The 27111-nt window shown below is 39.1% G+C and overlaps 2 protein-coding genes across 21 annotated transcripts in view; one reads left to right on the forward strand and one right to left on the reverse strand.

The window, feature by feature from the left end:
• On the reverse strand, positions 1-16134 carry LOC126869806 (vanin-like protein 1). Of its 5 annotated transcripts, none has more exons than XM_050626822.1 (8): positions 15667-16134; positions 2612-2733; positions 1867-2007; positions 1645-1791; positions 1417-1583; positions 1135-1349; positions 926-1030; positions 1-837 (listed from the first exon to the last, which is right to left on the reverse strand). In XM_050626822.1, the coding sequence occupies exons 2-8, from the start codon at positions 2669-2671 to the stop codon at positions 131-133; spliced, it is 1542 nt and encodes a 513-aa protein (XP_050482779.1). In that variant the 5' UTR covers positions 2672-2733; positions 15667-16134; the 3' UTR covers positions 1-130. The 5 variants fall into 5 exon arrangements, with proteins under 5 accessions (XP_050482779.1, XP_050482778.1, XP_050482777.1 ...); XM_050626821.1 differs by lacking the exon at positions 15667-16134 and adding an exon at positions 9772-10181; XM_050626820.1 differs by lacking the exon at positions 15667-16134 and adding an exon at positions 3556-4813.
• The window catches only part of LOC126869812 (synaptotagmin-7), a 23885-nt gene continuing 7491 nt past the window's right edge, over positions 10718-27111 (forward strand). For 2 of the 16 annotated variants that reach the window (XM_050626851.1, XM_050626853.1), the window contains exons 1-3: positions 10718-11581; positions 14701-14955; positions 26297-26308. In XM_050626851.1, coding sequence (XP_050482808.1) covers positions 14711-14955; positions 26297-26308 — 257 coding nt within the window. In that variant the 5' untranslated portion in view covers positions 10718-11581; positions 14701-14710. The other 14 variants (XM_050626858.1, XM_050626866.1, XM_050626863.1 and 11 more) reach the window with 13 other exon arrangements.

Below are 27111 nucleotides of genomic sequence, written 5' to 3' on the forward strand. Positions count from 1 at the left end.
AAAAGTTGTTACTACCATGTTATTGTCAGTAGATTGATACATGTCCATAGTATTGTGATCTTTTATTGGAAAATTTGATCGAGTCGAAAAAAGTTATGCAAGAATAATGTAGTAAATATAGATATCGAAATTAATTCCATTTGTCTTTCTCAAAGTCTCTAGCATATATACCAAAGGTAATAAGATTGTTGATCGGTTCGTCCAAAACCATAGTTAGATTCATTTCGTTTCCACGTACATGTTCAACGTATGACCACTGTCCAAAGGGAATGAGTGAAGCGTCAAGTACGCTAGGCATTATCAAAATTTTTGTGTAATCGTTGAATCTTGCTGTGACGCTTAAAGCGGAAAATATAGTATCGGATCGGGAAACGAAACCGCAAGAATGGATAGATTCATTAAGACATTGAATCAAGCCACATACACGGACACCGGCTTCTACTTGAGTGCCGTACAAGCGAACACCGTTGTAAACTATCGCGCGGTAATAAATCGAAGACGAATTGGTGATGGTTTCCACATCAGCCTTAAAGTCGCAGCAAAAGTTATGATGACAAACGGTTTCGGTCATTGAATCGTTGTTGAACAGAATAGATTCGAATGATGTAACATTATCGCGTAATAATTTTATCCACTCGGGCGTGATTTCTTCCTTTATTGATTTATCACAATGCGTTTCATGGCGTGCAATGTTTTTCGCCGTTTCTTGATTTTTCTTTTCTTTGTTCATCGACTTTTGTTTCACTTCTGCTCTTCTGGATTTTATTGTTTTTGGGACTCGGGAGATCAAAAGTTTAGGATAGTCAGCCATGGTTACGTTGGCTATACCGTTACGACCTAACGAAATTGAATTGGAAATTAATTGAGAAATAGAACAAATATCTCAACAAGTATGAAATTGTGAATCTGTATGAACGTGCGATACCTAAATAAATTCCGCTTCCCGAACTTCCGATAGCAGGTTGGTGATATCCAGCTACTAAAAGATTCACATTCTCGGCAAAGGACCATCCAAATTGCGTTTGAATGGCTGGAAGAAAAGTTATAAATGAAAAATGTTGATTGATTGATTGCAAGCTGATAAAGAAAATATATAGTATGTTGTAAATAAATGGTACTAATGACATAAGATACCAGTTAAAAATGGCGTTTCCGAGAACCAGGCGGTGGTGTATACGATATTTGAAACTCCTTCTATTCTAGTCAAGGATAAAGGCGGTACCGAAAATAGTATATCAAAGCATATAAAGGTACCAAATCTCACACCGAAATCGGTGTCGAATGTTACAATTTCCGGTATCTCGATCTTATCGAATTCGGCTTCCATATAGAGATTCACTTTGCGATACCTGATTACAAAGAGAAGGAAGAAGAAAGGAATCGTTATAAATCGATCATGAAGATATGATTACGTACCTGGCAATTATCTTTCCTGTTCGGTCGAACACGACATTAGTGTTGTGATAGTGCCATGTTTCGTTCGAGGGGCATGCATCGGTGTAATTGGCCAATCGTTTTTCAGCGATATTTACCACCACGTAGATGCGATTTTCCCTTGCAGCACATGATAGTCTTCTTAACGTCTACAAGAAATAACAGAAGAAGAGATCTATGGTGTATCGAGTGTGGATACAGAGTACTTACTTCACTGACGTTAACGTCGGTTCCCGTGCAAGGGATATATTCATCGACAGCGGAAGGAATCACTGTTGTCCAGGAATTCATTTGTGATTTGTCAGGCAAATGGATCGATGTCAGTCCATCTTCCGGGAAAACGATAATGTCAGCACCCTGTGTGGCAAATTCTCACATCAGGATTAACATGTTGCGAAAAACAATCAGACCATGAAACTCGATCGAGCTTACCTGTTTACTCGCTTTTTCTATGTACTCGATGTACGCATTCGTGTTTTTTCTTAAAGTTAACACGGCATCATGCCAATGATAAGCCGGTGCAAATTCTACCACAGCTGCGGTATAATAATCCGATGAATTCTGTTCTGTCATCTGTTTTATAGAAATGGATGATAGGAATTAGCGAACGATCATTTGTTAGATTACTCTTATCCTTATTAAACGATGACAAGTTTGGAATCGTGTTTTAGATTTTGGTCTATTTCGTCTTTCCAAAAATCATCCGATTCTTACCAAATTTGTACACACTATACAGGTTATTATATACAAGGTATTCGGCTACAGGCGTAAAAAGATTTAAGGGGTGATTTTTAAAGCTAAAATAACTGTTTATAATATACAGGGTGGTTGGTAACTGGTGGTATAAGCGGAAAGGGGGTGATTCTACGCGAAAAAAGAAGTCGAAAATATAGAATAAAAATTTTTCGTTTGAGGCTTTGTTTTCGAGAAAATCGACTTTGAATTTTCGCTCGGTACGCGTGCGGTACGTTATAACGGATCTCACTGTAGATCGTTGTCTCGATGGAAAAATTAAAAAAAAAAAATTTTTTTTTTAATTTGTATTCTATATTTTCGACTTCTTTTTTCGCGTAGAATCACCCCCTTTCCGCTTGTACCACCAGTTACCAACCACCCTGTATATGCTCCGCCCACAGGTATTGTATACCTGTTCGTACTATTGAAATTTTAACCTTACCTGATATGAAAGTCGTATGAGGATCAATAAAAATCCAATTTCGTTCAAATTTCCGCGCATGACGATTGCTTAACTCGTCGGTCCTTTAATTTAGTTGCTTTAGAAGAAAAAAAATTAACAACCTGAAAAATGAAATATGTTTACCGTTTTTATAACACCTGATTCGATAGATTTGTACGTTTTTTTTCCCGTTTCGTGTTTTAATGTCTTCGTGTAGTCTTTTTTGTCCTATACATTTCATGAATATGTAATACGCATATATAAAATAGGAGATTCGATTCTGTCACAGGATCAAATACACGCGCGCATATACGTATATATATAATATACATGTGATGCATGTTATGTACATATATCACATAGAAGATAATCAGTAGACGATTATACATAGTGTAAAAGCAAGGTTTTGCAAACCTAAGCGCGATCTGTCAACAGCTGTTTAATGATAATATAAATTGAAATAATTTGATTTTACCGTTGTCGCGATGACAAGAAATCCGTAATGTAAGATAAATACTAGTCTAGTACTTCTTTGGCATTCCGTATTTATACTCACAATGATGATATTCGCGGTGGGGGGTTTATCTTGTCAGTATGTACGTAGTAAGTACGCGAACGTGTCGTGTAACTTCGATTGTGGGAGAAATTTCAGAACTGTTTCCTCCAATACTATTCTTTGCTTTATCGTTAACGTCCTTATGTACATAATAACAATACATAGTAAGTATGTTCTGATATATATAATGCGTTGCTAGCAAATTGGAAGATAGAAGAAATGTGAGAGGGGTTAATTATTTCTGACAGACTTAATATAAGCTCAACATAACAACAAAGATAAGCACGTGTATAGGCCGAAAATATCATATATGCAAATAAAACAATACAAAAGGTGGTAACTCATGACGATGAGAATCGTTAGTCTTTGACGATGAGTGACAGAGTACAGTATTTTCCTTGCCCATGTGTTGTCCTGAAGTCTTGCGTCTTGACTATTCTTGAGTCCTGATTACCAACTTACCAACAATGCATTACTAGAGGATTTAAAGGCATGGTATTATATACACGATACATATATGTATATGCACATATATACGTCAGGTATACGTCAGGACATACAGAGTGTGAAATTTGTTGCAAAAAACGTGAGGTGTGCAAAGTGACAATTATTATACATAAATAAAAACTATACAAGTTCTTATTATATATATTCAAAACCATATAAATTCAACTCTCTCTGGTTCAATTTACGAGTAGATCTTTATTTTCGCTGTTGCTATCGCTCTTTCTTTAACTTTTATTACTGCTGTTGCCATTGTTGCCTTCATAGTGTCATTATCGACGGCTCTGATAACATCGTGCTACTATCGATTCTATTATCGTGTATAAATTACATATGACTGCATTATTTCGTTACGATACCCAATTAGGTTATATTAGGTTAAGTTGCATTATTTATAATACTTGTAAACTGTTAATTTAACGTTTTGATAGAAACTTGATTTTTACTTTCCTATCCTGTTTACGGAGTATTCGAAAACGTCAAATCGAAAACGATAATTACGTATAAAATTTATGAGCTAATGGGAATTAACGGATCCTACAATTACATAGTACCAGAATTTATTTGCACGTGTATCGTATGTATTTCGCAATACCATATCTACAAATAAAATTTGCAGCGATGATAACTTGCTCCACGATAAGAACATCTCGACAAATGGATCACCAATACGAATGTAGTAATTAACGAAGATACAATATCACAGCTATGATCGTCCTTAAAAAGCAAGCTATCGCACCTTGATCTTTTCCCACTAGATACATTATGTAAAGACGATCTCCTAGTTTCTTTCTAATTAATAAATAATTAAATAAAAATGGCATTCCCTATTAACGTATGAGGCCGAAGGCAGATTTTTGTACTGTAAAATACTTTCAATTAATAATTTTATAATTTATACCAACCTACAGAAATGCACGATAATGTTTACTTTCTAGACATATATCAAACTCATATATGTATATACATTGTCACGTCCCGCGCCCCGCACGATCCGTAGCGCGAAATTAAAATTGGTCATTCCTTTCAAATCAAGGTAATTTAAAACGTTTATTTGAAACCGTGTTTACAGTATTTGAATTGAAAGGCTGTTAAAACCGCCAAAAGCTATATCTTGCGAAAACTTATCTAAGCATGTTTTTATATTTACTTAATTATGTTTTTATAACGATATTAAGAAATTTAAATTGTAAACAAAGTCGGAAGTTAAACAAACGTTGGGGATCTTCCCAAACATTTTCAAAAGAAAGACCCCGACGTTTTTTCATCTCCGACAGATATAAATAAATGTAGCGACTCAGAGAAATCAGTATATTAATTACCGTTCGTCAACCGAATAATTACCATTCGAAGAGTTAGTTACCATTTTGTCAACCGAAAAATCATCATTTTGTCAAGCGAAGAATTTTATATCCGTCAATCTGTCAGTCAATTGTCAATATCGAAATCGAGTAAGATTTGAATAAATCATGACATATTGTTAATTTATTTTCGAACAATTTTAATCCTCTGCCATGCCAGTATTCCCGCACATAGCAAGTTAGCCGAAAGTGGAACTTATTGCCAGCTGCATTAAACGTCAGTTAACGCTACCTACCTCCTTGTCGGCAACTAAATAGAACGTAACAACATACATAATAACTGTACAATTACATACATTATATGCAGTATGTTCATTGTTGAAGATATTTTATAGGAGATTCGGCTGTTATTTAAAACTTTCACTAAGTAATATCTCGATACCGTTATCTATGAGAGATTTCTCTGGTTATCGATAACTGTTGCATATACTATATAAGAAAATTGTTCTTTGGTTGCCGATGGGCATCTATGAAGTAATTGTTTTTGTCATCAATAACCATTATTTATAACGAAATTTTTTTGCGTTACCGATAACCACTATCGATGCAGAATCTTTTTTCTTTATTACTTTCAACCATGCAGGTTTTGTTAACATTACTGATAATGATTAGTATCTAGATAAAAGACATTAAAAAACGGATCTTATATTCGTTTTTTATATACATATATGTTTCAGGTTTGTCGGGTTGGCGCGTTGTGTTTCTTCGTTGGGACAAGCCATTGTAGTTGTACAAAGAGGTTTATATTTACAGTGATATGTACAGGAGTTGTTCAAACAAGGTTTAACTGTATAACGTAATAAGTCACTCTTAAATAAACAATGTTCTTAGGTTCAAACGAATCCACGGTCAACGGGATAACTCTTTGTACAATTGGATATATGTTAAACTCGAAATGACGTTTGCTATGATGTACGGTATCTTTCAGACTGACTGTCTGACGTTGTGAATAAACTCTCCAAGGTGACCATAAGAATAAAAGACTGACACGTTCACATTTGTCAATTGTGTATTGATCAGGGTTATCAACAAAATTCCAGGCGCCGTTACTAGGCAGACTCGCGTAGAGCCGTCATTGCTCCCACCTCGGGACTCGTTTGTTAATACAACGTGTGCCCCTCAACATTAGTATTTCTACTGTGAAGTAAAACGTTTATCCCGTGACCGTGGCTACGTTCGGTGACCAGTTGTGACACTTTCACCCCAAGTCCACTGTTATAATACTATAATGAACAGCTAAAACAAACAGTTTAGCCCAAAGTATTGGGAATCTTCCCAAAATTCTAAAAGAAAGGCCCGTTATCCCTACATCACCGACATATGTAACTGTTTCAACCCCTTAAGTGGTAAGAGTCGGTAAATGTATCCGCTCGGTGGGTTGGTTATCGACAACCAAAAGAGAATGCCCTCATCGATATCGCTGTTTAACAAATTTTGACCTTTTTCCGATTTTGCAATTTTCAGTGGGTGATTGTTGTACACTTTCGTAAGCCAAACACGAATCTGTAAACCGCTTTTTCTTAGAATTTATAATTAATGTTTTGGGCCCTTAGGTTGAGACGAAATTATTCTATGGATTCTCCCGAATAAAATGATATGTATTGTTATTGAATTATAAGCATTTAAACATGTTTGAATAACGAGCAAGTGAGAGAAGGACATCTAAAGCGCAACATCTTTTACTTACATTTTCCAATTTATTTAAAAAATTAGAGGTGAAATCTTTGATAAAACACGTGTCGGCGACGGCGACAGTGTAGCGTAAAATTAAGATAAAAACAAGGAACTTGTCAAATTCCGAACAGGAGATCGAGTTCTTTTTATTTTTACTCGGTTCGCGATGATACTGTGGCGGCACGGGCCACGGAACTTTCCAACGGCTCTGGATACAAAGGGCGACGCTGTCAAAGCGCAACACCGACATGGCCAATGTACCATCGATATCTTCACGCTCTTTCCGCCGAATTCTCGAAAGAGCATACGTGCCAGCCGCGGCGGCACATCTAATGAATGCACGCTAGTGGGGGATATGGATGGGCAACGAAGGGAAGAATCCGTTCGAGCCGGAACAAAAGGGCAGTCAGTCTGTCTTACGCCGTTAAATGTATAACTCCTCAGTACCATTGCATAGCAACGCGTCGAATGAACTCTTGGTGTCTATTGTTACTTGTTAATCGTTACCAGTTATTTGTCAATCCTATCTGTTAATTGTTAATTGACTTGACTCTGACTGTTAATTCGTTCTTAATAAACAATTGTTCGTTAAAACATCTGAGTATTCCTTACGCACCTATCGCGACACGCCACCTCAATACACTTTTGATACTTGGGCTGGTTAAAAATTTTTCAGACTGACTGGATGATTTTGAAGGAACATTTATATTCTTTTATTCGTTGGAGTGGGAGAAGGCTTTGCTCGTACTTATTATATACTTCGGTTAACGGCTGGAGTGACCGAATGCTACCCAGACGTCTGAGAACGGGTGCTGACTGGACTCGGAATTTTGGTTTATCATATGGCTGCTCGAATTTCACCTGTGACAGCAGCATTGGTATTCAATATTGGCGGATGCCTTGCCTGCCGGTATAATCAGAGAGGAAATTTTTTCTATTCGCTATTCATCGGAATTGAGAATTATTGCCGCTGTCGAATGTTTTGCCAAACCTTTTCACTTTTCACTGGAATGAAAATATGACTTTTTAGTTTTTTTTGATGCTTTCCTTAACATCCTTAGCAAATGTCTGCTCTATCGCATGCTAGAGTTAGACTTTCGTCTAGACTCTTAATTTTTAAAATATATAAAAAGGTGTGCATTTCAGAAGTCATTTTCAAGGTGATCATTATTTAGACATGTTTAAATGCTTATAATGCCACTAACAATGCATATCATTTGCGGGAATGTTCACAGAATATTTTCATTTCAATAGCAACTCGATAGTTGCAAAAGCACAAAACACCTGTAAAGTTGAAAGTTTGTAATTTTTTTCAAAATTGATTTTTTTGGAAAATGTAGGTTTTATGAAAAAACGGTTTACAGATTGGAGTTCAGCTTACAAAAGTCTACAAGGATCGCCTATTGTAGATTGTAAAATTAGATACGTGTTGGACAGTGTAATGGTTATCGGTAAACAAAAACATGTTGATCGCTTATAGCGGTTGTATATAGCGGGGATTTGGCATTAGCTCTTCCATCACTTGTTTTGCTGTTTCCCGCTTTTACCATTTACTGCTTTCTTTATTGTATATTCACGGCCTTATGCTGCAATTTTTTTTATACTGATTATAACTGTTATGGTCCTTGATTGAATTTAAATATCATGTCAGCCAACTTTAGGCATGTTTATTGAATGTATGTTATTTATATTGCTATCTTATTGCTACATTATATTACTGCTACTTTGTTTATACACTGTCACGAGTGCCATTTAACTGATACGCATTTATTTAATCATTTATGAAACATCGTTTTATAATCAAATCAAATAATCTTTTGATGATTCTTGCTCTTTCTCCGTTGGTTACGTAACTTAATTATTATTAGAATTCGCTATCGATAACTTGTATCACGAGGTTTTTAAGTGGAATTTCAATTCGGTTATACCCGTTTTAATATACATAATTGGTTTCACTTACGTGAAATTGCCGATCGTTCTTTATGCAGATTGTCGGTAACCTCGTGGATGACTGCATAGAAATAGTTGATTTGAAATGTGAGTGTCATTAACAATTCAATTCATTCTTTTAAAATCAATAACCGTGATCGCTAGTTATTGGACTTAAAAAATTGCCTTCATAATATCAGTTTCCTCGTGCATAATACTTTCAATTTTCTAACGGTGAACTAATTTTTCATATGTTTAAAACTTGACAGATTCATTACAAATATTTAATAGTGCATACGTTTATTGCAAATACATTCAAATCTTATGAGTGAAATAATACGGTTAAAATGAAACGAGTTGGAAGTGTAACGAAAAATATAACGAAATGGTGATTGAGTTACACTTATCGAAAATTAATTACTCGTTATAATATTTCACAGAACATCATTTAACATTATGCTCGCTTTAAATTTGTTTCAGGAACCATTCTGAGACGAACACGGAAGAAGATACAATATTCTATTCTTTTCCCTTTATTAGATTCAGATTCCTAAATAGATAGAATTTCTTTGTGAGATATGTCTTTAGATTCTTATATAGGCAAAATACCTATATAAAAAAATGGGATTTGTGAAATTAAAATTTGTTTTAAAAACTTTTTTAGGACCGGCGAATAAAGACACACGATAGACAAGATAGACACTACAAATTAGATTTACTTTTAAGCAGAATATATATTAATTATTTAATATGTGGTTTAATACACAATTGAGTATTTTTAAATTTATGAATAGATGAAATATTCTTAAATCATCATCTTAACGCTTAAGTAGGCATTTGGTAGGAGAACACTGATTAATACTACTAACTGTAAACGTTAATATGTGCCACTTCTTATATGTGTAAGTAGGTGTACTTAGATAACATATACTGTTAATTGAGTGCGTCTATAGTTAAGAATAATATGTATAGTGATAAAGTATACAAAGTAATATAAAGAAAATGCATATGTAAGAAGTTAAGTAAGTAATTAAGGAGGTTTATTATCCCGAAATAGGATACATATGTATATGTAGGAATGTTATATTATGAGTTTATAGAAAACAGTATGATAAATACAATATCGTTGCACTCACGCGAAATCGAATATAAAAACCGCGTTTCGCGTATTCGTTTCTTACTAATTTTACGACACAACAACGCAACGAACTTTACACGACCACGATAAATTCAACTCTGGCAGCATTTTCCATGCACATTTTTCCCCTAACATACCTTGGTAACGCTCACAACTCTCCTTGACAACATTAACATATCTTGACAACGCTAATAAACAATTACCCCTCACGCCACGTCCTTCCTTGACGTCACACTATCTCACATATATATGTATGTATTGTTATATACTTCAGAAATACACATATCAATTTGTGACGAAAAGCTTAGAAGCGATGAGAACACGACGAATAGGCTCCTATATAGTGTCGTAAAGTAATATAAAAAATTGAATTTATAGATTGGCGAAATGAGAGTGCAAAGTACGATGCGTGTCCTGCCGTATTTGATAAAAGCTGATTCAATAAAACTTTTCATTGATTCTCGAAGATTGTTACGTTTTCTAATGTCTAGTGGTAACGTCTCTAACGTGTATTCGATCGAACTTGAAACAAAGGATTGGGTTAGTAACAGACAGAACGCATAATAATCGTTGCGACGATATTCAGTGGCGAAAAGAGATAAGGAGGATGACAGAAGGAAAGGAAGAAAGCTGAAGTGCACATGGTTGTGGTTAGTAGGAATTTGAGAAAGTAACAAAAAAAGGGAAAAGCGAGTAGACGAGAGGCGTTAAGAAAAGGAAAATACATATATCAGAAAAGGATGCGAGTCCGCGTATCAGTCGGATAGGGTGCGCGGTTGAGATGTGCCATAGGGAGAATCGAGTTTCGCAAGGTGTGCCGTAGTCGAAAAGGTGGGGTTGATGTGGCGAGCGAGGACGAGATCGAGGGCGCGAGCCCGTGTATGGGTGGAAATTTGCGGCGGGGTCGTGCCGCGGCGGTGAGGTGGGAAGTAGCAGCCGCGGAGCAGCAGTGCGTCGCGACGCTGCCTGTCACGCGGTTGCTGCTTTCCTCCTATCTTAATCTTCTCCTCGCTTTTTAAACATTTCTCTAATCGGTAAATTCTTTCGTTTCGTCCTCATCGTTTCTCCGTTATCCTAATCAGCTTAGTCCACTGCGCATTTTCTTTCGCCTTCCTTTTTTTCCTTCATTTATCTTTTCCTTTTTATTTCAATACTTCCCTCCTTCCCAGCCTCTCCATTCCTTCCTCCCTTTCTTTCTTTCCCTACTTTTCCTTTCATTTTCCCGATTCGATTTAATCTGGCTTGATCTACAAGGTCTCCCTTCTTTCCGAGGAGCTACCTTCCATCGTTATTCGAGCGCTCCTTTCCCTTCGTCGAACTCTTGCTCGTAATTCCATGTCTCCCTTTTCTTTTTCCAATGGATATTGTACCGCCCATTTTTGCGTCCTTTGCTTGGTTTGTTAATCTCGTTTGCCGGTTCCACGTGAACTGTTTCCTTACACTTTTGATTCTTTTTATTCTCTTTTGATCTTGTCTGAGAATTCGATTTGCGAAGATCTCCGTGATTCCTATTAGTTTATCATTTTGTCAGTCTCGGTTTCGTGGACGGCGATTTTTCATTATACGCGTATGTAAAGTATACACGTAGGAGCTCTGCTTGGCGATGATTGTCGAGGGAGAAGAACAACGACACTATCGTTATCGTTGACCAACGCAAAAAATTTGAAACGGATGGTGTCCATTAGTGAACGTAAACGCGTAAAATGAATGTCAACGGATATCAATTTCGTTCGTCTAAACAATCGTTTGTTAAGTAGCGTGCCTTTCCGATACCAACGAGACAGGGGATAGCTTTCTCCTCTGTTTTGGTGAGTATTTTATAATTCCATCTCTTCCTCTCTCCTATTTTCTCCCTATTTCACCCTTTCCGTTCTGTTTCATTCATTTTTTACATTCTTTTTTCGTATCTTTCGCATCTTTCGTGACGTAACGAGTGTTCAAATATATATTTGTACCTATATACATGTATATGTATATACATGTACGTTTCTATTAAAATATATATGTACATTTCAATTAAACACACGTCAAAAACAAAGAAAAATTGTTAGATCTTGTCCACAAAATGAAAGGTAGCGAAAGGAAAACGGAAGATTCGCATCGTACAGGATTATTAATACATATATCGCGATGCGCATCCTTGGTCAATACGCTTGATCTTGTAATAGAAAAGTGATTTGAAAAATTCAATACGCGAGTGCAATCGATGTCGCAATATTATTCGTGTTAATTTTAGAATAAAACGAAACGAAACGAAAGGAAATGAAATGAAATGAGATGAAATGAAATGAAATGAAATGAAATGAAATAAAATGAAATGAAATGAAATGAAATGAAATAAAACGAAATAAAATGAAATGAAATGAAATGAAATAAATGAAATAAAGTGAAATGAAATGAAATGAACTGAAATCTCTGATTTAGCGATGTTTGTGCGATGGGCCATTAGATTAATTCGCTATTGGGATACCCGAGTATTTTGTAAGGCGAACAAAACGAGACGCGTGCGAGCGTGTTGATCGAAACTTTCTAGCGATATCACATATAGAGCAAACAGCAAACATCAGAAATTCATAATTTAATAGTCTTGTTACGTTCGTGAATTGTATTATCGAATATGGTTGGCGATGAAGAGGAACATCGCTTTCGAGAACGAAATCGGATGACAACGTGATATTGTTTTGCAAAAGTATTAAGACAGGAGTATTCTGATTGGTGACATCTATAGAGCGATAATCTTGATACGGATATGGATCCGTAGTTGCAACGTCTTACTTATATCTGTTATATCTAGCATCGGTCAAGGTTACTACATATTCACCCTGTCGCGTCGTCGCGACGCGTCGCGTCACGGCGTTGGCAACGGGAATGGAAACGAGTCGGCTCCCAGGTCATCTCCACGAATAACGCACCGAACGTTTCTTTCTTTATTAATGTCTATCGTTCATCTCTAACTGAACTTTTGTCAAGTTAATTACATTCGGAAAATAAATTACACGGTATGATTACGATTGAGCATTTACGATATAACAACACGTGGTGGTCATATGGACATGGACTGATATCGTAAATGCAAGCCACAATAGGATTCCTAATACGTGTTTATCTTTCCGATAAAGTATTTCATTGTAGCGTATCAATCACGACGTTTGCACCGCGGTAGGCGCATAAAACGGATTAAGTCGACGGTTCTTATCGAATAGGGGTAACATAGAAAACTGTTATAACAAGTTTTGATATTTCAAACAGGATACATCTGTTAACCCTTAACCTTAGAAGAAGCATATATATATATATATATATATATTACATACAAAAAGCGTACGAATGCTTTCACAAAGAAGAGACGAACGCGATTTGCTATGAAATTCGATACTAATGATAGATCGTCGTGCACGCGCAATCTTGCCCCTTTTTGAACGCACGGAAGAAAAGAAAAGTTTTGCACGACCTAATTTTAAAGCTTTTGAAAGTTCGGTAGAGGGTCAATTATAAATACCGCCTTGCTTAGTGCTTTAGTCGGTTGAATGTTAAAGTTGTCCGGTCTTTCACGCTTTTCACGCTTTTCGAGCATCGTTTGCTCCGTTTCAAGCAAAAAAGCTCGACCAGAGTCTATTATGCATAGAAGAATCTTGGGATCGAGCAGGAGAGTAGTAGAGGTTATCGAAATTACCGTGCGTTAAAGAGACACGCGGTACAACGGTATCGACACACAGTGAAAAGAAAAACAATTACTCAACGATCTACGCGGTAACGTAACTGGAAACGATGGGAACTACCCGTCTGATATTTTCTGCGATTAAACATCCATAAATAGCAATTAGTTTATTGGCGAGTTTGAGACTTTGTAAACTTTGAATGATTCGGTAATGCGTTTATCTTGTCTCGTTCAACCTACTCGCTATATTATTATTATTCATAGCTATAATAATCGATCATTAACCGGATCGGTGAGTTTATACGCGCTTGGTTAAACGTTGATCACGGAGTAAAAAGGTGAACAACTGCGAACCAACATCCGTTACCGTGATCGAGGGGAAAATCTTTTGTTTAGCGAACGTGATTTTAATCACAAGGTTAATAATTAATTAGGTTGTCTGAAATGTTTCGATGAAAGGACCACTTGAAACTATGCCAAGCTCGATTATGTGACGCATCATTTAATTTAACATAGATTGATAATGAATCATAAAGAGAAGTGAAACGGTCGAGCGGTATCCGCATTTAGAGTTCTACGAATACGAGGAAAGCCGGGGATTCATTGAAAGGTTAATATGCTATGCTATACTATGGTTTAACGGGTTGTTTACATGTCAAAGCACGTAACGCCTACGCGCTCGTCCAGTCTCTTATCATGGGAAAAACCAATCTGCTTATGTACGTAACAATTGAGCATTCATGCACTGCACCTCTTTCGCTATGAAAACGGATTATGCATAGCAGAAACAGGGGGGAAGAAGAGAGGCGAAGAGGACAGACTATAAAGAAATTAAATACATAGGATAAAATATGATGGCTATAAATGACCAAAGAAACGAGAAGGAGGTGAAAAATATCATTGGTATTGATTAGTTGGAGAAATATAATCGACAGAGAGCTGGGTAATATGCAATATCGTTGCGGTGTCACCGTGTTATTTATTCTTGGCATGTCCTCGGCAAACACCAACTCCCCTCCTGTGTAGAGCGTAGATAATGGGAAATTTGTGGAAACGAGAGGAGCAAAGGGTAGTTGTATTTTTAATATCGATATCGCACACGATACGCTCTTTCTCGCCTCGTCAATGTATTAATATGATCTCTGTATTCGATTGACAATTTAATACAATTACGAGACTCCTTGATGAATACGAGTGTGATGTGAGAGGTCAAACAGGCAAAAATTGATAAAACGTTTCTCTATTTGAATAAACATCTTTCTTTCAAAGGTAACTTAGCATGGAGCGAAAGGACGTAATTCTAACAGCAGTTTTTGGAACAGTGGGAGGTCTAGCGATATTGGTGGTTTTTGGTATGGCAGCGTGGCTTTATCTTCGAGCGAAAAGATCGAAACGGCGGGACAATGATCTCGAACCACAGAGCGAACACGGGGATAGTTTCAACGATAACCGACATGGAAAACCAGCTAAGAGAAATGGTCTTTTAAATCTCAGGACACCTTTAATCAGTACAAAATCTTTCGGGTAAGCTCAAACGTCAATTTGGTTTTACACTTTGTTTGTCCGATCAAATATAACCGTACCTTTCTCGAACGAAAACTGTAAAGATGTATGTAATAATTTGGCAAACGAATAACCGATAATATAATACCGCAGTTATATTCCTAATAAAACTGTGTAAATGGGAAGAGAAACATTAGGAGAAGTGATGGGAGGAGAGAGTAGGAAAGAGAGTACATACATATGTACAAACATATGTACGTATATATTAGTCAATTGAAACATACGAATGAAAATGGATAAACGTTGAAAGCACCGGTTGGTAAAGCAGTATCCATTACTTGTTACCGACTGAGAAATAATTTGATTATAGAGACCGACTAGGGACAGGTCATTGTGACCGACGAGACGTCTATGCACAATGTATACTCCTCTGTGACTTGACCATTTGACTGATCACTTGGCCATTGTCGAAAAATGCCGATTTTACCGACAATAGAGAAATTCGCGTTTCGAATATCGTTTTATTACGCGGCTGGGGCACTGACAAGGTACAGGTATCTTTCGACAGTGGTTCGAGGTCGAGCGATCGATTAATTTTCGTTAACGTACAAAACTAATGCATAAATATATAACAATAATAATAATAATAAAAATAATAATAATCATAATAACAATGATAAAAATAACAACAACAACAACGATAATGATAATGATAATAATGTACAAACTTACTTTTTCTTTCCGTGTCTCTGTAATCGATTCTCGGATGTTCCAATATTTTACACAATTATAAGAAGAGCATCTTTGCACGCACACTTATAATGTAATGTCTGTTCGTTCTAGATGATTTTTTTCGTTTTGTATCTTCATTTCCACTATTATAGATGTACATCAAAGGGCATATTGCTCGCTTAAATAAATAAGTAAATAAATAAATAAATAAATAGAACTAAATTATTTCGGTCGCGGCCGAACGTAGATGCGCGTACGTTTCGGCGAATCACTGTATCCACAAAAGCATTATTTCCAACATAAAAATTGCATAAACAATTTGTAAATAAATTTAGTTCACGAACTTGAATTGCATACTACGTCGTGGATATCTTTTCATTTCTGTCAATTGTCTACGAAAAAAGAAAAATGAAAGGGAAAACACTGGATATAAAGTAATGTGTATAAACATGTATCAAGTCGCGATCGAAATTGTTCGTCGAATCGATCGCTTAAATCTTATATTGGTTTGCCATTGTCGCTTGCAGGAACGGTCAAGTGTTTACTTCGAAATCGAGTATCGAAACTCGTGAACTTGATCGGCCGAGGAACTACGAAAAAGTTGCAAACGATGATAAAGTGAAGGAGATAGAGCGCTATAAATTCCGTAATTCCCAACAAGGTGCCAATTGGAAACCTGCCAGGTAGTCTGGTGTTTCGCAGCACTTAAATCGGCGGAATGCAACAGATATGCCACTTGTTACGTTGCATACTTCATACATACATACATAGCTACTGTCTTCTATCGAGATTCGTATAACAATTACAGTTCGTTACGATCTTTACTTATTTGTGCCGATACGTAAGAAAGCTAATCGAACCGCGATACACGTATTTCCGAAATCGTTTGGTTCTTATTAAAACATTCCGTTGCACAAAAATCCACGTTACTCGTCGCAATTCCTCGTGATATAAAGCGGATAAAGGAAAATGGAGACCTTGTGCTAGTATTGTTAGTAGTTAAATATTCGGTAACAACATACGACATAGATAAATTAAGATAAGATAAAACTAATTTATGTTGGTTACGTTACAAAACAATTCTATCTTTCGTATCACCTGTTTCAAATCATACTACATAAATGCATATATGTACTGGTAAATCTCCGTATTAGTTTAAACGTTTCGAAAGAGATGGCGATTGCTCGTAATCATTGTGTCGAACGGATATATCAATTGCAAACTTTTATCGAAAGAAATGAAATTTTGAAAAGAGGAAAAAGGAGAAACGAAAAATATAAATCGCGACTACTGAATGGCGTAATTGAATCATCGATCGTCGATCGTAGATCGTTAATCATCGATGTAGGAAGTAGGAAAAATAAGATAATGGAAAGGTTATTAGATTTACGAAGGTTTAAGAGAGAAAAGTAAAAGTAAGGTAAAAAATGTAAATCGTAGACGGCATGGAGAGTAGAAGGTAGATGATGAACAAAAGCTATCCGTAGGATGAGATGAGACGAAACGAAAGAAGAACGGCTAACGTGCTTGAAAGGATGATACGAGAAAAGAAGCGCGCGCGACAGTTGGCATGTGGTAGGGACATGGAGAAATAAGCGACGAAGCAAGGACATACGTCGAGTGATGTACATACTGTATGTATATAGCATAGTTTACATAGTATAGCACCGGTCGGTAAAGAATAGTCGGTAGGAGAAGCGGCAGGCAGGGCAGAACAGGATAGGATGGGAGATGCGCCGTGGAAGGAAGCAGTACGATGGAGAGAGGGACAGATAGTAATAGTGATAGTAATGTATATGCACGTAAGTATGTATGTATGTATAAGCGATCCTGGGAAAAGAGTCGGAGGGGAAGCAAAGGTCCAGGAAGAGTCGAGTCTAGGCAGTGTGGGTCGTGGTGCGGAAAGGAGGCGGGAAAGATCGGAGTGGGACTTGGGGTGGTAGAAACGAAACGGGTGGAACGAGGGCTGTGGTAGGAATGGGGAAAGGAGGTGAGGGGAGGGGAAGGCATGAAGGACCTAGTGGGGGTTGGTCATAGGGGTAACGGTAGGATTCCGGGGGTTGAAAGCAGCTGAGAGCAGTGTACGAGTAGGTCATACCACAGCGGAGAAAGGTAGTTCGCGTTTAGCAAACGGCTCGTCCGTTTCAGTTGGACGAAACGTATACTAGTCGTTGGACCGGTTCTCTACATTTTTCGTATTCGTATCATCCTTCGAGAATTTCTCGCCTCTGATATCGATTATCATTTATCCTTGTTGGTGTTACTATCGTCGCTATCGACGTTGTCGTGAATATCATCATCGTCGTTGTCGTCGTCGTCGTCGTCGTCGTCCTTGTCCTTGTTATCGTCGTCCTTGTCCTTGTTTCCTGGAGGACGTAATCGAGGATCGAAGGAAATGGATGCTCATATTGAAGAGCAATGGCTGAACATCTTTACAGTATGACGAAAAATCGAGAGTGACTTAATTAAAAGTACGAGTCACAGTGCGTCGATTTTCACTGGTTTTCAAAACGATCTGGTATTTCGTTAAAAAGGGCGTTAAATCGATTCTTCGTTTTCAAAACAAGAAGTTGCGTGTCGCTCAAATTTTCGAAGAATTTTCTTTCCGTAATTGGCTAATTACGCGAACAATCTTTTTTTCTTTCTACTACCATCCTCTATCCACACCCCCTCCTCTCCTCTTTCTCTTTATTCTTCTCCTCTTTCTCCACCTCCGCCACCTTCTCCTCTTTCCCATATCATCCTGTTGGGTTCGTCGAAAACTAGACGGGTGTATATCGTGCTTTCACCACGCAACCCTTGCATTCGATCGGCCGACTTTCGGTCTAAGTGATCGAATTTATTTAACTCTTTAGATCGGATTGGATCGGATCGGATCGGGTCGTAGTGAAATCAAAGTGGTTGTCACGTCGGACGGCAAACGAATCGACGAACGGAAACATTCGATCGGTGTATTTGCGGATTTTTTTTGAAAACCAGTGAATAAATAGTTTTACGTTCAAACCTTCTTTAATTCGAAAGACAGCGCGAGAAAGAAGAGGAAACGAGCAGCGAAAAGAAGAGAAAGGGAGGAGGATAGAAACAAAAGGGAAAAGCGAAGGAGAAGTAGAGACGAGCATAGAGAAGAAAAGCGGGTGGAGAGAAAAATTAAAAAAAAGAAAATGAGAAAAGTTTGAAAAATTACAAAGTTGTGTTGGCAGAAAGAAAAAGTTTTCTTTTTCGTCTCTTTACGGGCAAACTGATCATATTCCTTGGGCACTTGTAACGCGTTGACTATAACTACAACGTTGTTGAATCGCAAAAGTGACGATCATTAGTCGTTGTATGTATTTATTAATCTATTCGTCGAACGTTGCCGCTGGACGACACAAAGCGTTTTTCGAATCAGTTCCTAAATTCACGCGAAAAAGGATATCAAGAATATCGAAGAGTTAAAGGTGAATTCTTTGACTACTTCGAATGTGACGCGACGGTTAGTCTTAATCCTACATATCGTGGGTGAATCGGTCGTTGGAAGGGCACGTAGCGCGTCTCGATCAAGTATTCATTTCTATCCGGAACGAACAACGTTTGTACGCGATTTACTCGTAAATTACTAAGAAATTGATTTTCAGTTTTCCTGTTTCTTTTTGGAAAAGAACACAAACGATCGTGCTAAAAGATAAAATCGAAAAGAAAAGGAAATAAAAGAGAAGAATCTCGAAAGTTAGTCATTGTTGTCATCGTCGAGAAGTAGAAGACTTTAACTATCGTGACCGTAACGCGTAAAAGGACCGGACACGGCAGTTTTTGACGACTGTCTGACGACGACCGACGACCGACAAACCACGAACGACGACAAATCATCAACGTCTTTTCAGGAAAAGAACCAAAGAAGAAGGGGGACAGGACGAGAGAAAGCGCGGCGGGAGGGGGGTAAACAGAAAGTTGACGAGAAGCGTGTAAGAGAAAGATAAAACGATAAGGAGGAAGAGAAAGAATAAATAGAGGAAGAGAGAGAGAGAGAGAGAGAGAGAGAAAGAGAAAGAGAAAGAGAGAGAGAGAGAGAGCGGTTGGTAAAGGGAGGAGAAGAAAGCGAAAACTGTTTCCATTATACATGAAACTGTTTCGTCGACGAGATTGGTGACGATCGTGTTGGAAAGAAGGGAGATTGAGATACGAGATCGTTGATGAAGAAAAAATTAGGCTCGAATCATGCGACGCTGCGATTCGACGAGAAATACGTTGAAAATTGGATTAATTGGCATCGAGGTAAAAGAGAGGGGTAAAGTAAATAATCAGCGTTCAGTCAGCAAGGAGGACTTGTAACGCTGTTTGCATTTTCTCGCCTCGCCTCGCCTCGTCTTTCGACGATTTGTATGTGTGCTTGGAGCAAGATTGACGAAATAGCCTAGTTGTTATTTCGATAGTTCGTATAGCAAACACGACCAGCTTCGAAACACAGAGAATTATAGTGATCGATACGATACGGTGAACGTACAATACGATATCGTGATATTATTATATCAGTCAGCCTCTGAATTGGGATCGAGGGATTTTCGTTGGACGCGTTTCGATTCGACGAATAGGAGGAACACGTTGGTTGGTTGGGACGTCGAAGGAGCTCGTTACTCGATAAATTGGAATCAGTCAAGAACGAACACGGGAAATTGTTTCGCTTCTAGTTTGGTTAAGCGAACGATCGAATATGGAAATCGCAGCCTCTGCAATGTTGGATGGCCTGAAAAACAATCGAATCAGCAAGTTGGCACTGTCGCGGTTCTTGTCGCAGAGTCTGTGAGTAAATTAACTCGGCCGTTCGTCGAGCACGTAATCGATTCGACGTGGTACGAGTAACCAGGATGCTAGAAAGCATCGGCACGTAGCGCGCGCACTAATTAATTGCTTGGCTTTTTTATGCTTCTGTCGCGTTTCATCGCCATCTAGGCAATTAGTATCACACAAACCTACGCATTCAAGTCCGTTTTGGTAGTTTATCGCGCGCGCACTTGCTTGTCGCTGCTTCCATCCGAGATTGTCCGTCCGATTCCTCATTGTCCGATACTGATTATCCACGCTACGCGGTTGAGTCGTTGCCGTTTTCGCGATGGACGCGCGCGGTTATGGCCGATTATGGCCGATTATGGCCGATTATGGCCGATTATGGCCGCTTGCACTCACTATCTTCTACTCTTTTCGTCCTTTTCCTTTTTTACCCCTTCTGCTTTCGCAGTCGCGCAAAGTTCGCGCGGTTTTCAAACCGTGTATCCATTTCTCTTTTCATCAACAATTTCTCGAAGCATGCGAATCGTTTCAACGAAACGTACCCCTATAAATATCTATAACTATGTATATATACTTATAAAAGAACGAATTTCCAACTTCGCTTATCCACGTCAACTTAATAATTCCCTGGGTCTCGAGATCCATGGCCCATACGCGTTTTTCATTCTCGTTCTTTGTACTTTTATCGTTCTTCGTCGGTCTTCGTTTGTCTCATTTACGGGACGTTCCTGTATGCGCGTGTCGCGTACTTGAAATTACGACTGCATTGAAAAGTAAGACGCCGATAGGCGCAAGATCCACGGTAAGAGAATCGAGAAGAAGAAACGTTGATCAACGAAGAAAAATTGATAGAAAAAGGGCGAAATATTGGACAGAGGTAGCGAGAGGAAAAACAATAGAAAGAGAAAATGGGAAAAAGGGAGGGAAGGGACGAAGGAGTAAGAAAGAGAGAGAAAGAGGAGAAATTTATGTAGAGAAGTGATCGATAACGATAGTCGATGTGTAATAATATTTTTCCTATCAAACAAAAGAAAACATCATCAATGTGAAATGCCGGAGAAGAGGAGCTCTCGAGTAAAACTAAAGAGACATTTGAATGTTGTTGTTTCGATTTACAGCTGCTATTGAACAATTTTCAGATTTATCGTAAATTACTTATATGCGTCGATATACAGAGTCGCGTGTCCACGCGTTTTTGTAGATTTTGCCGAGAGACCACTGTACCCACATGTAATACGTATTCGAATCGCTCGAGGCGATGAATCTTGTAAACGGAACAGCCGCGTCTATCATCCGGTAGTAGAGTTCGGTCAGTTAAATGACACGAGAACGCGCCTGCGCACGTGTCTGCAACCCATTTTCGTTTCCTTTATTTCTCATCCGAGTTTTTCCCGACCATCAAGATATATACAAATAATTGAAAGGACACCAGAACTGGCCCACTTTATTTAACGATGCCTCAGGCTTTTTCTAGACAAAGGAGAAACAGGAGCAACTCCCGATCGAACTCGTCGTTTCGACGATTCGTGGGTTTTTCTCGTTCGTATATGAAAAATCGGACAAAATTTCCAGCTATAATTTCTTTCTTTCTCGTCCGATTTTTGCCGATTTAATCGACTTTGGATAAATGGAAAAACAACTTGCATGCAACTGCGAATCAGGGGATTGGACGCGACGCGACGGTTTTAAGATTCATGAGATACGTTGGATAGACAATCTGGAAAGTTCGATATAGATCGTTTGGCGAACAAAATACGAAAATTTTTGGCGAAAATAAAAATTTTCTGATGCTAACTATCGGATCAAATCAAATTCCAAGGAAATTCGCGACAAAGCAAAGATTTTGAGAGAAGTGATAACGGATCGAAGATGAAGAGAGAAAGGTACGCTTGTATAAGGGTAGAGTGACAGCGGTGATGGTGTGATGGTGGTGTGGTGGTAGTGGTAGGGGAGTGGGGATGGTGGACGGAGGTGGACGGAGGTGGACGGAAGTGGAGGTGTGGTGGTAGTGGTGGTAGTGGTGGTGATGGTAGTGATGGTGGCGGCGGTAGAGATAGAGGTAGTGGTGGCAGCGATAGCGGGGTGTCGGCTGTGGAGGGGATGGGATGATATGGTGGGAGCGATAGCGGTACGGTGGAGATGGTAACAGGTACAGGCGTAGAGGGTAAGGATACGACACGATGGTAGAGCGGCATAACCAGTGTGGAGAGGGTAGGTCTGGGTTAAAAGAGCAGGAAGGGGAGAGCAAACGGATGATAGAAGGGCAAAAAGGGGTGCGCGCGTTTGATCCCTGGTGCGTAGGAGAAGTTTTCTATGGCGTCCGGAACGGTCCTTGGGTGAGCAGCGAGGTGGCGCCAATGTATCGAAGGCTTGAAAGCATCGATGCGAATGCAACCAGGGCTTTTCCACCCAGGAGGAAAGTTTAGTCTGTGATGCGACGCGGTTGCGGGTAGAAGTGGCGATACACGCGCGTTTTTTCGCGCGAAAGCGATCGCGGTACGTTGCCACTTTCTCTTTCGATCGACGTAAAGCGATATTCTCGCGAGGTGTCCTTCTTTACTATTTACGATTTACGATTTACGGCTCACGACTCACAGTTCACGATTCACGACTCGCTACTTATGGCTTACGGCTTTCAGCCTACGACTTACAATTTTTTCAATTGATCCTACCAGCTTTTGTTTATTCGTCCCGGCTACGAAGCCATTCGATTCGGATTTTCTATATATCACCTCGCGCATTATTCTACGACAACACGTTTTTATTGTTATCGTCCATTCGTCTGACTTTACCGGGAAATGTAAAAGATTCTAGTAAATGCTTGTTATAGACGAGAAAGCCCAGAAAAGAAGGTCTACATAAAAGGTGTACGATTTTTTCTCGAGGTCAGTGGGAGTAACGTGGGTGAGAAGGAGCCGCGATAAAATTGGAAAAGCGATAAGCGTATATAATATGTCGCGTGCTCGCTTGGCGATCGTTAATGTTCTATCTTGCATTGTTTCGATCTGTGTTCTTCAAATGCGTCAACTACGTAACAGGTGGCTAACGAGTTTCAAGATTGCACACTAGATGAAATCTTTTATTTTCGTCCAAGTAGGACGATGGCGGCGAAAACGAAAGTAGTAATCATCGATCGATTGTAAATTGTTCGTAATTTGATCTTTTAACGATAATCGATTCCTCGAATTAGATTTGTATACTAAAATCGTTTCAAGTTGATGACGAAATTTTTTCGGAAATTGTTTTCTCGAAACTACGTCGAATCCCGCGGACCGTACAAAATACACATATGTAAATATTTGAAAATTCTGAAATAAAATGATGTTTCAATAACATCGTATGATTGATATCATAATTTTGTCCGTTGTTCGTGCAAGCAATGCAAAGTAATTCGATAAATGTATGTAGTAGTTGAAGGGACACTACGTGCATCTAAATTTGAACGTAGTAGGTATCTACATAATTCGTCCAAAGTTATGTCGGAAGAGAGTCGTAAATTCTTCGTAAAATTTCGAAAGGATCGGAGTTTGTCAATTTGTTTGTAAAATTCATAGTCCGCGTGTAGTACAACGACTAGAAACCTGTTGCTTGGATATTCTTCGGCATTGACCGAACCGCATCACGGCCAGGAACTCTTACCTTTGTCGTGCGCGTGCGTTTCGATCGATCGTCTCGTTCGTAATTTTCCTTCGTGCTGAAAGCTCGGAGGACTTTTTGCTACCGACATCTACGACAACAGAACAAATCTCTCAGAGAAAGGGAAAAATCAACGATATATGATTTGTTCGCTGTGCTAGAACGAAATTATCGTTATTGTAACGATCCTCATTGTTCGGCGCACGGACGTTCCGAACATTATCTGGAGTCTTGAGTTTGACAGAGAACGAGGGCAAGAGATGAGATGGAGAGGAGACGGGAGGTGAAGGGGATGAGATCGATAGGGCTTGCAGATCGATGGATACGTGTAAATTGTAGTACATACAATTGAAAGCCAGTCTTATCAATAGAATTTGGTGATTGATGTATAAAAATGGTTTAATCGCGTATGGATGTAAGCGTATGCGTGCCCAGCGAGATGCGCGCGCCGTATCTATCGACCTTCGCAGACATCGTTGCCACGTGCACGATATAATATATCCTTGATTGAGTTCGGAATTTGTCGTCCGGTTCTCGAATATCGATAACGTCGGAGGACTTGGCCCCTGGAACAGTGCGCGAATCGATAACGCGTGACTAATTTCGTGAACGCGTCGCATAATCGTCGCATAATCGTGGCGGCACGGCGGTGTCGTGGTGCTGCTGCAACGTCGTGGTAACCACGATTATGGGGTGATAGCGTTGATTGGCAGTAGACACGATACGTAATAAAAGTAGCGGTAGAGAAGATAACAGTGGTGGCGGTGGCGGTGGCGGTGGCGGTGGCGGTGGCGGTGGCGGTGACTGTGGTGGCGGCAGTGACGTCGGCGATGGCGTGAACAGCGTGGCAGCGGTACCGGCGAATGTAGCTAAGATCGATCGTATCCCCTTCTTTCGACCGTCGCGTCCGTTCTACCGACCAACAGACTGACCGACCGACGCGATGGAATATTGGAATATAACCGAACCAATTTCCCAGATTTTTTTCGCGTATACGATCGCTTACTATTATTATCTTTGATCGCCTTTCGGAAATACGGAACTAGGGCTTTCTGCGTCGTTTGACTATCGTTCGTTACTTCCCTTCTGATACATTTGCGAAAACGTTGAATATTCGCGATATAGGTACACGACAGCCGCCATTCTCTTTGAAACATTGTTGCTCGAGAAAACTCAGATTCACGCACCACCGCTAAGCAATTTCTGAAATGACGTCGTGTAGCGATACGAATTGTTTTATGAATGCGAAATATTCGCTATTAAGAACTACAAATATTCTTACATGCATCGAATTCGATACCTAAACGTATCGAAATGTTACAATTCTGAAATTAAACGTTTTCGTGTGCTGCTTATTGTGTATTTAGACAAAATTTGTCCAAAGTATCGAAGATCGGATCGGATCGGACCGCGCCAGGTTTTGTGATTCGAAGAGAATAATTCGCTCGAGGAAGTGTATTATCGAGTAAAGAGAAAGAAGAAAGAGATTGCAAAGTTTAGAGGCGGCTAGAGGTTGCACACGCGTATAAATAGGAAAGTACGTTCTTCGTTTTTCGTTTTCTTTCAATGAAATAGATCATAAACTCGATAACAGGAATGTGAACTCTGGTTCTCGCAATAATCGTGGTTAAAGACTCTCTCGGAACGATAAAATCATGTGGGCTGCAGTCACGAGGTCGTTGGAAATACTGGTTGCCTTCTTCGAGTATTACACCACCAGGTAAGGAATGTGTATTAAATCGGCAACGTAAATTAGGAATAAAATTAGCATGATAGCGTGTCCCCCTGAGGCGATTAGCGTAAAGCGTCATCGAATAAACTTGTCTGAACAATGACTCACAACGTGGGACATTATACCTCTCTCTCTCTTTCTCTCTCTCTCTTTCTTTCTCTCTCTCTTTCTGTATCTCGCACCTTATATTTTTCGATTGGCTAGCCTCTCTTCTCAAGTTTCTTCTTCTTCGGATTCGTTGCTATTGCGAGTGGCACTGATTGCGCCGCGGTTTCAAACGAAACGTGGAACGTTTGGAACACGACAGCGAAGAAAATATTGTGACGAGAAAGTTCCGAGAGTCCATCGAACCAAAACGAATTCCTTGTGATCGTTTGTTTCGTCGTTCTCTCTTCGAATTTGAGATCGAGATTCAAGATTCAAGACACAAGACTCACCAATTCCTGTTTTCGCTTCTTTTGTTTCATGCGTCCTTTCGGGGTTACTATTGGGATCCAGAGCGCAATTGGAGTAAGTATACCACGAGTTGGTAAATAGCAAAAACTTTTAATCTATCTTCTCTCGTACTGCTTCACTTGACTCTTCTATCTTCTCTTTCAATTCTCCTTCCTAATGGAACGAAATGTCTCATTCGCGGATGGGTGCTGCTTTATCTGCGTAAGTAGTTGAATTGAATTCAATTCTTCGATTCTACATTTCCATTTCTCCCGTTTCAAGTTTCGTTCTAAACATTAGCTTATTTCTCCTTTTTCCCTGATCTTAACATGCGCGATCTCCCAACAATTTTTGCACCGAATTCAACTGCAACAAACTCTGTTACTTTTCTATTCGTAGTATCCTTTCTCAACGCTCGACTCTCCCTGATTTTCCTTTTGAACGAATTTCAAGTGAAACTACCGATTCGGTGTTGTGCAGAGGAAAAGAAAAGAGGGGGAAAGAGAGAAAGAGAGAGAGGGAGAGAGAGAGAGAGAGAGAGAGATTTATAAAACAAGAAAATCAGGGCAAATTTGGCATTGCGCATCCCAATTAATCGAATCGCACGTGCTTTTATGCGTTTTCACGACTGTCGATCAAACTTGAATGTCTAGAGTTTAAAAGACTAGGTCTAGATTCTAGATGGTAGCCCGAATAGCTCGATACATCGAAGGACGAGCATAGACAGCCGTTGCACCATAGCTACGTATACATATACATACGTATGTGTAGGATAATACGTTAGATAGGTAGATAGAACATAGAACCCCTGACTATGAGTCGTCGTTCACCGTAGTTTGTAGTGTGATGATGGTCGCTTTTGACGACGCACAATCTAA

The sequence above is a fragment of the Bombus huntii genome, chromosome 9 (genome assembly GCF_024542735.1).
Source record: "Bombus huntii isolate Logan2020A chromosome 9, iyBomHunt1.1, whole genome shotgun sequence".
Classification (NCBI taxonomy): Eukaryota; Metazoa; Arthropoda; class Insecta; order Hymenoptera; family Apidae; genus Bombus; species Bombus huntii.

Excerpts from the sequence above, each read along its gene's own strand:
- LOC126869806 (XM_050626822.1), bottom strand. The coding sequence starts at position 2,671 with ATGCGCGGAAATTTGAACGAAATTGGATTTTTATTGATCCTCATACGA. Across the intron at positions 1,792-1,866 it reads TAGAAAAAGCGAGTAAACAG|GGTGCTGACATTATCGTTTT; the intron begins GTAAGCTCGATC and ends TTTGCCACACAG. Across the intron at positions 1,031-1,134 it reads GGAAACGCCATTTTTAACTG|CCATTCAAACGCAATTTGGA; the intron begins GTATCTTATGTC and ends CTTTTCTTCCAG.